We start from the raw sequence: 13,630 nt of genomic DNA, 5'->3' as shown, positions 1-13,630 counted from the left end.
ACCCTTGCAAGTTTTGTGTTGGAGTTCTTATACACGGCCGATAGGATTAGATGCTGGATCTCCTTTACACTGATGTTTGTTGTTATTGTCTATGTATATTTACGTAATGATCCGGGAAATTCGCTGACGACTTAGTTGTTTATATTTGCTGCACAAATGCTTCGTTTCAGTTTATGTTGTGCAAATGTTACTGTTTCAACTGTTTCTAGTGATGACGTAAACTTTGTGCACAGTAGTGCGAATGGATATTGCATTTCAATTGACATCTGAGTGCCTAGTGACGACTATCGCTCGCTCAAAAAATCATTGAAAATCAATAACATGTATTTGATACGATACATGCACTTTTTTCATTTAACTTTTAAATGTATCTACATTCCCTTACAAATGGGCTTCGGTATTTGTACATTTCAAACGATGCACTATGTCCGATACCAAGGCTCAACTCATCTGGTGTGTCGTTTGAGTAGCCACAAACAAAAAACTTGTCCTGCGGCTATCCGCTAACTATCGTCACGAAGTCGATTGATTGATTTCGGTGACCAAAGAGCACCGAAACGCGTAATCAGAATTGTAATCGCCATTGGCGTAATGCTTGGCGCCCCGGAACAGGAATCCCATGACCTATCTCACACCGAACACCTGCCATCCTGCCATATCCTCATGCGGTCTGGCCGGGTGCGAAACAGTCCACCGAAATTGAACCGATTCCCGTTAATGAACCATTTGCTCTCCACTTCACGCCGGCCACGCCGAAAACATGGCCGCGGCCTCGGCCCCGGATCTGGACCCGAAATTAATTGCATCCGAATGATTCCCAAGTCGCGGATCGTGAAATCAGGTCGACCTCCATGTGGCCGCCGGGACTAGAGATTTATTGATCTCGTTCCCGCCCAGAAGCGGGAGTGGGGCCGCCGTGGGATCGATTACAACAGGTCACAACCGATTGAATTTCGCTCCGATACCGACCGACCGACCGGGCATTTGTGTCGCATTTGCATTTGCGGTGATTCTCCCCGAACGAACGAGATTGGCATTCCGTGTGCGGTTCCTTTTTGCCCCCTTCTTTTTCTTGCCATCATTTGTACGCAACGTCCGGAAGTTCGGGAACCGCCCGGCTGTGGAATGGTCTTTGCAGGGCACAGCAGTGGAACAACGGAACAAACGTCTAATTAATTTATCATCATAAATCCATCCCTTCCAGGACACGTAGTAACGCCGAGCACATTTCGCCCGTCCGATGCTGACAGACCTGAGCCAAGGTTCCGATGCATTTAGCGGGAGTGCGGAGCGTCCTAAACAACCGGCACAGTGTACAGGGTACGCGTATGTGGCTGCAATGTGGTCGCTCGGTGGCTTCAATTTCGTTCCCCAACGAATCCTCCTCCATTCCCGGATCATGTCCCGGTGCAACGGAAAACAACCCCAAAACCCATTAGTGGTGCAATGCGAGGATATTGAAATCTAATTTACTTCCCCACCCGCATGGCCAAAGGTGGACAACAGTAGAACACTCTACGGGACCGTCTCGTTTTATGTTTCGCTACATCAACCCAAACGCATAAAACACTAATAAGCTGTGGACTTCGATTAATTTATCATCATCGAACCCAATGCATCGACCATTCCATTATTAAATTAAAAGCATCCCACTCCTAGCTTCCACGTACTGGTTAGCTTGATGCACTTGATTGATTGATGAATTGATGATTGTTCGGTTGTTGGTTATCATTTACAATTATTATTTCCCGTGATTGAAATTTCTAAAAACAATTACCTCACAATCCGCTATTCACAATGTTTTTATTACGCTCTCGTATCCACCAATCCGGTCAATATAATAAATCCGGGAAATTGTTCATCGTCCTACGGGAGGCGGCGTTTTGTTAAATCGCCTTCTTACTTAAGCTCGAAGCAAATTGCACCCCCTGTTCCACTATGAATTCGGCCGGCCGTGTAACCGATTACGCAAAGTGCTCCGTGCGTGCGTTAATGGGAGTTTTCACTCGCGTTGGCAGCGCCTCTTCTCGCTGCGTTGGCCTCACGTGCGCACGCACTCACTAAATGGTTGTATCGTAAAGTGTGCAACTTTTCCCCATTAGGCGACACTTTTCCCAAAATGGCACGAATTCGGGCAGATTGGCAATCGGCATTTGGTGCAAAGTTTTGCCGAACTTCCAGCGGGAAACTCGAGCATTAGCCGCTTCGCAACGGTGGACCAATCCACGGTGAGCACCGCGCAAAGAGCCACGTTCACCAGCTGTGGTGGCAGGTTTAAGTTGCTATCTAAACGAAATTCAAGATTATATCTTTTTATATATAAATGCATTATTATAAAATAATTCTATAATAGCGCTCAACGAATGTATTGATATATTTATCGGTATTCAATGGGAATATTGTACTGATTTTCAACTACCATTCAATTTACGTTTTCAATCAAACGTATCAACGTATTTCACGGCACGGTTCGTGGAATAGTGCAGATTTACAACACAACTCCAACGGAGACAGCCGCCGTGGTAGAACCTGAATATGAAACCTTAATGCGATGGCTCTACCGTATAGCCTATCGGTCTAAGCCAGCAAAGCTTTCAGCCCTCCTCGAGTACTTTAATTAAAATTGCAAAACTAAACCGTGCTTCCCTCGACGGTCATAAAATGGAACCGATTACGGACTGCAAACGCTAACGCATCTTCACCGTGGGGCACCTCCACAAGCAAAGTGGGCTTCCGGGGCCAAAGGTACGTCAAAGGATGGACCGTGTAACGACCCCGGGTAGAGTAGCAGCTTTACGACGGGATACGACTCCACCGAACACACACACACACAGCTCATTGCCACTGCCATCAGCCGGTATGGCGGTTAATAAAATGATCGACATGCAGCCGACATCGGCAGAAGGGTGATTCAAAAACGAGCCAACCAACTTACGCCCATAACTAGGGGACCCGGAAATGGGATCATTTTGCTGATTGAATTATGCCGGTCCCCTGTACCGCCCCGGGCCCGAAGACTGGTGTCTGTTTAATGGTGCACCGTAAAAGCTCAAGTCCCTCGCACATTCGACCCACATTTCGACTGCGTCATGCGATGTCCTCACTTTATGTTCACGGCGGACCGGCACATTATCAATCGTGGTCGTGGTCATAAATTTATTTTGTCACATTTGGGAGTACCAGTCCTAATGTTGATAGATTATTCATAGTGTTGCAACCCGCTTCCTACCATATTAATTATCAGCAAAACATTACACACTCTCAGTCCTGTTGAAAAACGGAGAAACGGAACTCGATGAGAGTTGATGGTACCTAAAGGATTGTCACAATTTGCGAACAGAGACACTTTTTATGCAACAAATATTAAAAAACATACGATAATTTTTAAAATGATCTATTTGTTCATTTTTCGTCCTACTTTGGCAGAATTTACAAGAACGGTTTGCGATAAATTAAGGTCGAACGATCTCCTTCGCAGAGACGATCGTACACAGAGAATCTAGTACCCGAAGCGACGTCGATTATTACTTCCGCTGCTTGATGATTGGAAAGTAGCGGTGACAGGAAAAGTCAAACTCCGGAGGCTGCTTCGATTGGCGACTATGGCCGCTCGCCAGTAGGTTCATCATGACGTAGTTCATTTTGGCTACCTTGACCACATCATTCCACTGCGTGCGGTATGCAAAGAGTTAAGAAGGAACAATGAAATAACGAAAGAAACTCCTCGTGTACCTGCTTACCTCCTCATCTGGATTCGGGAACGTTTCGAGCAGCGTGCGCGCTTCGTGGAAGTGTTTGGCGGCTGCCGCGTATAGATCCTCGGCCGGCGATTGTAGCATAAACATCTTCATCTGCTTAAACTCACTGTACGGCATGGGCGGTGGGGTCGAGAGCGGCGCAAACGGTGCAAACCGATGCTCGAACCGTACCTGCTCATTGTCAAACATTGGTAGCGGCTCAGGGATGCGGTTCTCCTTGCAGAACCCGGCCAACGCTTTGTAGTACCCACCACACAGCGTTTGCATTGCCTGATTAAAGACGATCTCCTTGGCGTCACCGCGTGCTTTGCGTTTTTTTGTCTTTGGTTTCTTTTGGTTCGATTTGGCCGCCTTCAGATCGGCAATGTACTCCTGCTCGGCCAAGAACGTCTCGGCACGGGTCAACGCCGATACGATCCAGCTGAACAGGTACTGATAGAGATACCAGAAGATATAGAGATATTCGTGCACACTGTACAGTTCGAGTTCCAGTCCGGCCAACAGGTATAGGGACATCGCCCGGAGACAGTGATAGAACACCCATGTGCCGAAACAGGCCAAATGTTGCCGCGAGTTTTCAATTTTGAACGAAAGTGAGTGAAGGTACGCGTCCACCCCTTCTGCTTCTTCCTGCAGCAGCGAAAAATTGGCCATTATCATGCCCAACCGATCGCGCTGTCGAGCCCGATTATAGCCACAGATGGCGAACAGGGTGCTGAATGTTGCCTCATTGTATTCGAAGAACGAGTTGACACATTTGACGGCCTGTCAAATAGAGTTCACAGTGTAAGATTTCACGTAACATGTGGGGTTTTTTACTATTCAAGGGTGGCATAACCGAGAGTCACTTACATAGGGATTGCTGTAGAGCTGACTGTCTGATAGCAGCACCGGTGGCGCTATGAACGCCTTCGCCGACTCCTTCAGCACATCAGTCAGAGGCCGCACTCCGAAAACCTTTCCGTAGGCGGGCAGATAGAGTGTTTGGGGAATACTTCTCGACAGCAGACAGGGACCAAACTTTTTGCTAAAATCCATCAGAAAGTTCTGTTGCCACAGAAGTTTAGTATTGGAAGAAAGAAATGCACCATAAGCCACTTACCAGTGCGGCATGGAAGTTGCTACAGTTGACAATTTTGCACGCGTGCTTCATGCGCTGTATCAGTTCGATGAGATACTGAATACTCAAATGCCGATCCTTGATTTTTGTGCTTCGTGGGAAGGTAGGCGGCAGCAGCCGTTGATTGACCATCATCGAGAATCCCATCGGATTTGGAGCATCAGCTGCAAGTTATGACAGTAAAACGATAGTTTTGGGAAAATCAACCATCTTGATCCAATCATCCAGCGTCGAGCTTACATCCATCTTCGGGCTGCGTTCCCAGATCGATCGTTTTCTCCATCGTCTGTGCCAGCTCTAGGGCCCCATTGAGCGTCTTTACGATGTCGATCATTTCGTTCTTTGTCGGCGAAACGCTTTGCTGAAACAAAAGGACATGCATATGAACTCTATAAGACAGTGTTCCATAAGACGATCACAACAAGCCTTCAAATTACCACCGTAATTTCTTGTCCATGTTGCCACGATGTACTTTGCTAAAAAAAACAAAGAAAATGGTGGTCAAGGCAGACGCAAACATCCTTGTGAGATCCACCAATTATACCTTGACCGGGTACAACGCGACCAAACACTGCAGAAACAGCCTCGTGAAGCGAATACGTGCCAACAAGGCTTGGACGTCGTCCTTCTCGCGCTCTTCTTCCGTGTCCTTCGTTTTCTTAATTAGATCCTCTTCGGCGGCCTTCAGCATGTTGATCGCTTTCCCCTCCGTCACTTCTGCGCTGAAGCTGTAGTCGAAAGTGCTGTGCTGGAAGTCCTCCTCTTCGAATACGTGAGCCCTGTACAATGTGACAATAGTGAGTAGTGTTTCACCCAGTACATTACACTACAGTCCTACCTCAAGGTAAAGTTACGGATCAGATTAATGATCTTTTGTATGGATATAGAAAACGACTTCATAGTTTTACACTCAATGCGGTTCGGTTTGTGAAGGTAGAGGCACGTGAGGACCGTTTGAGCCATCGAGTGTCCCTCGAGCCACGATACCATGCACGAGTACACGGCGTCAATGATGCCGATCAGTTCCTTCGGATCGAAATTATTCAACTTCATCACGTCCGTCTATTGAATGAAACAAGAAGTGAGTTCGATACCTTCAATATCTTGCGCACCAACAACTACCTCAACTGCCGTGTCGAACGTGAGTGGTGTGGCTTCCCGGTTGCAACACATTCCTGCGTCCATCTTCGGGTCCATCATTTCGATAGCGGACATTGCTTCGAGCAAACCAAACATCGAGTCATGCACCAATTCGCCCAGCTTAAGATCTAACAATGATATTTGTTTCTACTTAGAAGTAAGCTGCTCAACGCCCAATACCAAGTGTACCGTTACCTTTTACACAGTCAAAAAACTCCGTCGTTATGTTGCGCCACTCGTCGGGTGAAGCATTCTTTTGTGCCGCCAGGTCCGTCCATGCTGTCTGCAGGGGATTTTCTGTCGGCGGAGGAACAGCACTCTCCGTCGTGCCTGTGCCGGAAATACTGAAACGAGCGACACATATTGAACGCATTATAGTTAAAGAAGGGAAAACAAACTTGTCAAGTCTCACGTTAAATCTTGCAGAGCGGATTCGGTTTGTGGCAACATTTTTTCACAAGAAGCAACAGCCAGAGATGGAAAATTGTACAATTTCCCTTCAGGAGGCCGAAAAACAAGTGTGAATCTTTCGAAGCTGTCATAACACGATTTGCACATCGGAAGCGTGTGTACAAGTGGTCAAAAAGTCTATCATTTTCCCACCATTCTACTTAATTCAAAAGCAAGAGTGTTCTATAAAAACGTTAATCTGCTCAGTTAATTATTCCTAGATTGAAAACATTTCGCAGAACAATATTAATCTACGAATAACGATTTACTGTTTCAATCAGTAAACATTCCTGGATCACCCTGTTGAATGTTTACATCCATGCTGTCAAAACCTTGTTGTTGGCCCATACGGTAGTGTGCGTGAAACCATCGCACGGCGGCGCTGAACTGTCAACGTCCTAAATTAAGAAGCCTTAAGAGAATTAAGAAGAAGCCGTAGAAGAATTAAGTGTCTTAAATTAAAACTATAAAAAAGATAAACGTTCCAGTGCAAACATGGACTACAAAACGAGATTCGTGCAAGATCTGTGCAAAACCCGTACCGAAAATTATGAAGAACTGCTACATTTTGCGTCCAATGAAGCACAATTTCTCCAAAATGTTCGCAATCTCCGTAAGCCGTCCGTAGAGGCGTTGTTGTACGTGTTGCTGATGAAACAGCGTGGTACGCTTCCCGGAAACTTGTTTGGCAGGAGCGAAAATTACACGCTGCGGCTCCTTTTACCTATCATCAACGAAAACCATTTACGGTTGCAGTCAGAAAGCGATACGTTCGGATGCCTCTTGAGTGCATTAGCGGTGATTGTATTGCTCGAACCCGATGCTGAAGTAATTCGTTCGCAAGCGGCAGCGTTTGTGACGGAGTTTGAAGAGAATCTGCACGAGCTGCCCCTCTACTACGATGTATTACGCACGCTGCTAATATTGGCCAAAGAACGCCCGGAGCTTGAAGGAATTTTTCACACATTAGATGCCCGGCAAATGGTTCGTCGACTAACGTCTGCTTCGAACGCGATACGAATGAAGAGTCTGGCCTGTCTGCAGTTATTGCTGCAATTCAACCCACGGATCTTCGACGAGTGGCTTTTGACCGTGACGGACGATGAACAGCGGCTAATGGTTGAGCAACGAGCGTTTATGGTATTTCAGTTGATGGAAACGTTGCTGCAAATAGATGACGATAGGAGCATGGAAATGTTGAAGATGTTGCAGTGTGATCACGTGTGGACCATCGTAATGGAAGGACTGCGCTCGAAGGATAACGTATGTCGCAAAGAGTCCCTCGCCGTTATACAATATGCCATCGGATATGCGAAGCAGTGCAATTCAGATATAAATGGCACGTTTTTCCACTGGCCGCAAAACCAATTGCTCTCCACGGGTTGGCAATCACTCGTGACGATCATCGAAGCACTGAGCGAAACACAAGCGCATCTCATTCTGCCCGCCATGGAGTTATTGAGCAAAGTTTCTGTACTTGACATCGCTTGGAGGAACGTGGTCTTGGGGCGCATACTGCTCCACGAAAGCCCTCACGTCGTCCAATATGGAATACAACATTTTCTGGAGCTACATTCATTCGATGCTGCTGACGTTACACTGGAAAAGCTATTTTTGGAAACATTCAACCGAGCCGCATTGTTCGAGCCAGTTCAGGATACGATTCATGACCTTACGCAGCACTATAACACACCCGCGGCGTTCGATTTCTTGCTGGACTACGCACAGGTTATTCCCTGGAATTCTGTGCAATATTATTGTGTAGCATGTGTAATGTACGAACAAGTAGACCTTGTGGAAAACGCCGATCGAGAAACTCTTAAGGCACTGGAAAAGTGTGTAAAATGTTGCCAACACTTAAAAAACGTTTCTCTGCGATACGTAACCGTCTTGCTGCTGCTGAAAACTATTGCCAAGTTTGTGAAACTTCATCAACCACCGAACAGCTCTAACACACTTCTATCGATCATGGTGGAAGTTGAGAAGATTTTACCAAAATTTTCGCTATCATTTGAACAATTGAAGGATGAATCGGGCTCACCATTTTGTGACATGATCGACGAAAAATCTCTTATAGAATTTGCTTCCAGCCTGAATGCAGAAAATGAATGTTTGATCCTCGATTCATTAATCATGGAAAAATTGAGATACATCGACCTAAATGAAACTTTTAGCATACTGGAACGAGCCAATCTAGGAATGTTACTGCACATCATCAAACTTCTCCCAGAATATGTTTCCTATCAGCATATTCCCAAGATCTGGCATCTGACGTTGGATGTTGCTAGAAAAGCTATTGAATCGGAAACATATATTGACGAGGAATCGTTTTGCGTTCTCCGTGATATGGCCTCAATAATTGGGTTGAATAGGTCGATATGTGAAGAATGGAAAGATCTTTTGAACAAGCTGTACGAGAAAATTGAACGTCGTTTGATCGTCTGCTTCGATTACTCACAATCCGTCGCTATTCATACCATTCAATTGGCGCATATTTGTGCGGTTCAACTCAAATGCACAGAAGTGCCTTTGTCATTTTACAATTGCGTATGCCTCCGTGAGCTAAGGAATGAGTTCCGGCGCCATGTGTCGACTGGTCCTTCGCTCGAAGAAGTTTATGTGATGATCTCTGAAATCTACCTTCAGCATGCTAAGATAGTTAACCATCCAATATTGGTAAGCGAGGATGATGACCCGAAACTAGTCAGCCTACTAGAAGTGGGAAACCACAAGGTGCTGAGTAACGTTATTTCGATTCTTTATTACTGTCCGCAACTACCATTTGATGATTATGATGTTCCAACTTTTGATATCATCCGGCGTTGCTACAAAGAGATACTAAACTATCGTAAATCGGATCACTTTATGTCGTTGCTGAAATCGTTCATCGAAATGCTGTTCAAACCGTATCAAAGGAATAAAATGTATTGGATAGACGAGTACGATGTTGACTGTCTGATTACCTGCGATGTCGCGGAGTACATTAATAAGTTTCTCGAACAAGCCAGCACCATTTCCGGATTGGCGAATATTGTGTTCGAAAATCTGTTGCATTCTCACATCGGTATTCTTCTGCAATACACACCATTCGGAAAACTGTTACTGCGCGGGATGATCTTCGGTGACGTTCAAAAGCGAGAACAGAGGTATGAAGGTGAAACCGTAAAAATTATTGTAATTTAAACAAACTATTTTGTTTTTTTTTTCAGGATTGAAAATGAGGCTTTGGAGCACTGTGGGATGAAAATAGAGTAAGTAAAAAGAAAAATGTTTCAAACTAGATTCGCTACTAACACATTTATTACAGCTTTTTGGATCAGAGCCGTTACGTCGCCCAGGCGGACGCTCGCGTCCGCGTGCTGTGCGTGCTGTTTCTGTATCAGATTGCGGAGACCAATCACCCCGATGCCATGCTGTTCCTACTCAAACTAGAGCGAATGCTTATTGAAAAATTTACGGAAATAACGAAAGCAAAGGAAAGATATTATGCAGACTCTATCACGCATCGGCAAAAGCTGCGCATCATTCAAGCCCTCTGCGTTGTTCTCAAACTGACCGGAACGAAACCTTACCCACTGTTAGAGGTGATGCTTTATGAAACGAATCAACCCAACATTAACTACCTCATCGAGTTGATCGTGGCCGACAGTGCGATCGACACGCTAACCATTGCGAACAAGCTGAAAGATAACGAGGTAAAGGTATCCGGCATACAGTCCATTTTCGTGATCCTGTGGCTCCGGTGCTGCCAAACTAAATCACTCGACAAACGGTATATCTATCTCCTGCTACCGTGGACAATGGCACAAAATTTCTCCACCCGACTGTACGCACAGATCGTGATCAAGAAGCTGATCGCAACCTTTTTTACTACCCACGGTCGTTTTAAGGATATCTATGCCGCTGTCGACAGCTACCTTCGGCAAGGAAACGTTGAGCGTAACATTGAAAAGTGCATGCAAGATTTTCGTTTTAATACCCTTTTCGATTATGCCAACCTCTTGACGCTCGAGAACATCTTTCACAACATCCCGAGAGTATCGGGCGCCCCGCCGGAAGACGTCGTTGGAACGCAAATACTGCGGGAGTGTTTTGCAAGTCTCCAGCTAGACGAAACGAACCTGGGCGAAGCGCTTGACTTCGGTGAGCTGAGTGCGCAGAAAAAGGAGAATCTCTTCCTTTCCCAGTCGGTAGGAGGTGCGGATTTCATTCAGCGTAAAATAGTGCCACTAAAAAGCCTGGAACCGAACCAAGAGCTGCTGTTTGGACTACCCGAAAACCTGTGCCTTCGAAAGATGGTAAAATGCAGTGTACGAATGTAGAAAACGACAATATTCTGTCATTTTAATCACCATTGCAGGACCACAAAGAGGGGCTAATTGTTGTAGCAAGTTTGGTCAACCGTGCTCCCAACCTCGGAGGTTTGGCCAGAACCTGCGAAATATTTGCTGTAAAACAACTTGTCATAAACTCGCTGCGAGACATCGATAACAAAGAATTTCAAGCCTTAAGGTGACGATCGATGCATAACACTCTCTCGCGATCGGATAGTATCGGTAAAGTATCTTGCTTGTTCTCTTTACTTCCTCTTTAGCATGACCGCCGAAAAATGGCTAAACGTTGGAGAACTGAAAGCTCACCAAATAGTCGAGTATCTACGAGAGATGAAAACCAAAGGATACGCCATCGTTGGGGCCGAGCAGACAACGGGCTGCAAACCCATTCAACAACTCGTGTTCCCCAAGAAATCAATCCTCGTGCTCGGGTGTGTGGAAATGATGATTCATGGCGTTTTTTTAGTCCGTTTTAATGTTTGATTCTTTTTCAGACACGAGAAGAATGGCTTACCGGCAAATATCATTCGGCATCTTGATCTGATTGGCGAAATACCGCAGTTCGGCGTGGTTCGTTCTCTCAACGTACACGTTACTGGTGCCATTTTCATTTGGGAATACGCAAAACAGCATCACCTCATTCAGGACTAGATAAGTTTGAATCGGAACATTGTGTAAAGATTGACCAATAAAATGGCTTATATTCTGCATGTAGATGAATCGATATTCTTACTTTAAGACGGTATTGCATGGTTTAGGTTCGTACCTCCTGCCTGTTCGTATTGATTAAATGTTATAACAGAAAGAAATTTGTAAATCTTTCAAAAAGATGAATAAATTAAAAGGTTGCCTTTAGGTATTGTATTGAAGTATTGGTTAAAGATTCAAATGGATACACAGAGATCAGCTCATGTATCGCGTGATCGTCGAGTTGATCGTCAAGAATGTAAATGAGCTTATCTCCGCATGGTTGGCCACGCCATCAACATTGTTCCCTAAGTTCTACCACTGTTCCCATGCGCGAAAACGGTTCCACGAATACGTTTGAAGCGCGTTAGAGACCGCGACCAATACGCACACAAACACGGAATAAAGCGGTCTGGAAGTAAACAACCTGCTGCTTCGCCGGGTTTGGGACCAGTTGCGACGCATTCTTCAAGTTAGTTATCTCCGGAGAACGCTAGCGCAAAGATTGTCCACCGGTGGTTACCGCTTATCGTGGGTGCGGTTTGTGTTTTTCTTTTCGCCTCACCACAGCAGACACCGGGCTTCGAGATGTCGTTCGTTTCCGTACCGCAGGGAAGTGATTTCCCAATCGAAAATCTTCCGTATGGTATCTTTAGTACCTCCGCCAAGGTAACACTTTGATTTATAGACACTGAGAGCAGGGTTGTCTAACGATGCTTTTCTGTTGCTAAATTCAGCCTACCGCCCGGATCGGAGTGGCGATCGGTGAGAAGATTCTCGACCTCGCGGAGGTTGCGAAATTTTATCCGGAAAATCTAAGGGTAAGCAAAAGCGGGCCCGGTCACAGTGCACTCACCGATTCACCGATTCTTTATTTTGTAAAGGCTGCTCTCGGTGCTACCGTGCTCAACGATCTGATGGCCTTGGGTTGCGAAGCGTGGGCCGAAGTACGACGCATTACCCGCGAACTGCTGCTCACTGGTTCACCGCTGCACAAGGATGCCGTCCTGCAGACTCGTGCCCTGGTGGCGCAGTCTGACGCCAAAATGCACCTTCCGGCCAACATCGGTGATTACACCGATTTCTACTCTTCGATACACCACGCCACCAACGTGGGCGTGATGTTCCGGGGCAAGGAGAACGCGCTGATGCCCAACTGGAAGCATATTCCGGTCGGTTACCATGGGCGTGCCAGTTCGGTCGTGGTGTCCGGTACCCCGATTCGTCGCCCGTACGGACAGACACTTCCGGTCGACGGGGCTGATCCCGCCTTCGGACCCTGCCGGTTGTTTGACTTTGAACTAGAAATGGCCTTCCTGATCGGTGGTCCACCGACGCAGCTCGGGGAAAGAGTTCCCGTCGGAGAGGCGGCCAAACGTGTGTTCGGTTTCGTTCTGATGAACGATTGGAGCGCCCGGGACATTCAAAAGTGGGAGTACGTGCCTCTGGGGCCGTTTACGGCGAAAAACCTCGGAACCAGCATCTCACCGTGGGTGGTGCCGGTGGCAGCGTTGGAACCATTCCTGGTCGACAACTACGCGCAGGATCCGCAACCGTTTCCGTATCTGCGCCACGAGCAAAAGTTTAACTTCGACATCAAACTGGAAGTCGACATCAAGCGTACGTTGCTCGAACCGGTCGAATTCTAGCCGGTCCTGCGCGAAAGTGAAACCTGTTTCAGAACACGTATTCTTCTTCACGCTTCCATTCTTGCAGCGAGTTCTACGGGCGTAGCGACAACGGTCTGTCGGTCGAACTATCGAAACCTGTACTGGACGGCGCTGCAGCAGATCGCTCACCACACGGTTACCGGGTGTAATCTGAAGCCGGGCGACCTGATGGCATCTGGAACGATCAGTGGCGATGCGTCCGACTCGTTCGGCTCGATGCTGGAGCTTAGCTGGAAGGGTACGAAACCGGTTCCGCTGGGTGGCGGCGAGACGCGCAAGTTTCTGCAGGACAACGACGAGGTGATCGTGCGCGGTTACTGTAGCAATGGCGATCTTCGCATCGGGTTCGGCTCTTGCCGCGGTCTGGTGCTACCTGCCACACCATTCGAGTAGACTCGGACACGGCAATGAATCTGTTATGCAAATGTGAAATAAAGTCATCAATGTTGCACTCAGCGAAAGCAAAACGAT

General features: G+C 46.6%; 3 protein-coding genes across 3 annotated transcripts; 2 read left to right on the top strand and 1 right to left on the bottom strand.

Moving 5' to 3' along the window:
* Window positions 1–3,413: 3,413 nt before the first annotated feature.
* On the bottom strand, window positions 3,414–6,542 carry LOC128277970 (N-alpha-acetyltransferase 35, NatC auxiliary subunit). Its single transcript, XM_053016589.1, has 11 exons — window positions 6,431–6,542; window positions 6,214–6,362; window positions 6,001–6,146; window positions 5,717–5,940; window positions 5,423–5,657; window positions 5,316–5,354; window positions 5,119–5,239; window positions 4,861–5,042; window positions 4,611–4,805; window positions 3,741–4,523; window positions 3,414–3,668 (listed from the first exon to the last, which is right to left on the bottom strand). The coding sequence occupies exons 1-11, from the start codon at window positions 6,466–6,468 to the stop codon at window positions 3,525–3,527; spliced, it is 2,256 nt and encodes a 751-aa protein (XP_052872549.1). The 5' UTR covers window positions 6,469–6,542; the 3' UTR covers window positions 3,414–3,524.
* Window positions 6,543–6,963: 421 nt separating this feature from the next.
* On the top strand, window positions 6,964–11,453 carry LOC128279088 (uncharacterized). Its single transcript, XM_053017810.1, has 6 exons — window positions 6,964–9,614; window positions 9,678–9,719; window positions 9,776–10,766; window positions 10,829–10,980; window positions 11,063–11,233; window positions 11,297–11,453. Exons 1-6 carry the CDS (start codon window positions 6,964–6,966, stop codon window positions 11,451–11,453), a joined length of 4,164 nt encoding a protein of 1,387 aa, XP_052873770.1.
* A 524-nt stretch (window positions 11,454–11,977) lies between these two features.
* LOC128268814 (fumarylacetoacetase) lies at window positions 11,978–13,616 on the top strand. Its single transcript, XM_053006058.1, has 4 exons — window positions 11,978–12,158; window positions 12,227–12,310; window positions 12,374–13,109; window positions 13,206–13,616. Exons 1-4 carry the CDS (start codon window positions 12,078–12,080, stop codon window positions 13,550–13,552), a joined length of 1,248 nt encoding a protein of 415 aa, XP_052862018.1. The 5' UTR covers window positions 11,978–12,077; the 3' UTR covers window positions 13,553–13,616.
* The last annotated feature ends 14 nt before the right edge of the window (window positions 13,617–13,630 follow it).

Source organism: Anopheles cruzii, chromosome 2, assembly GCF_943734635.1.
Source record: "Anopheles cruzii chromosome 2, idAnoCruzAS_RS32_06, whole genome shotgun sequence".
NCBI classification, from domain to species: Eukaryota; Metazoa; Arthropoda; class Insecta; order Diptera; family Culicidae; genus Anopheles; species Anopheles cruzii.
The sequence above is the reverse complement of the archived record's forward strand: the minus strand, read 5'-3'. Positions and strand labels throughout refer to the sequence as shown.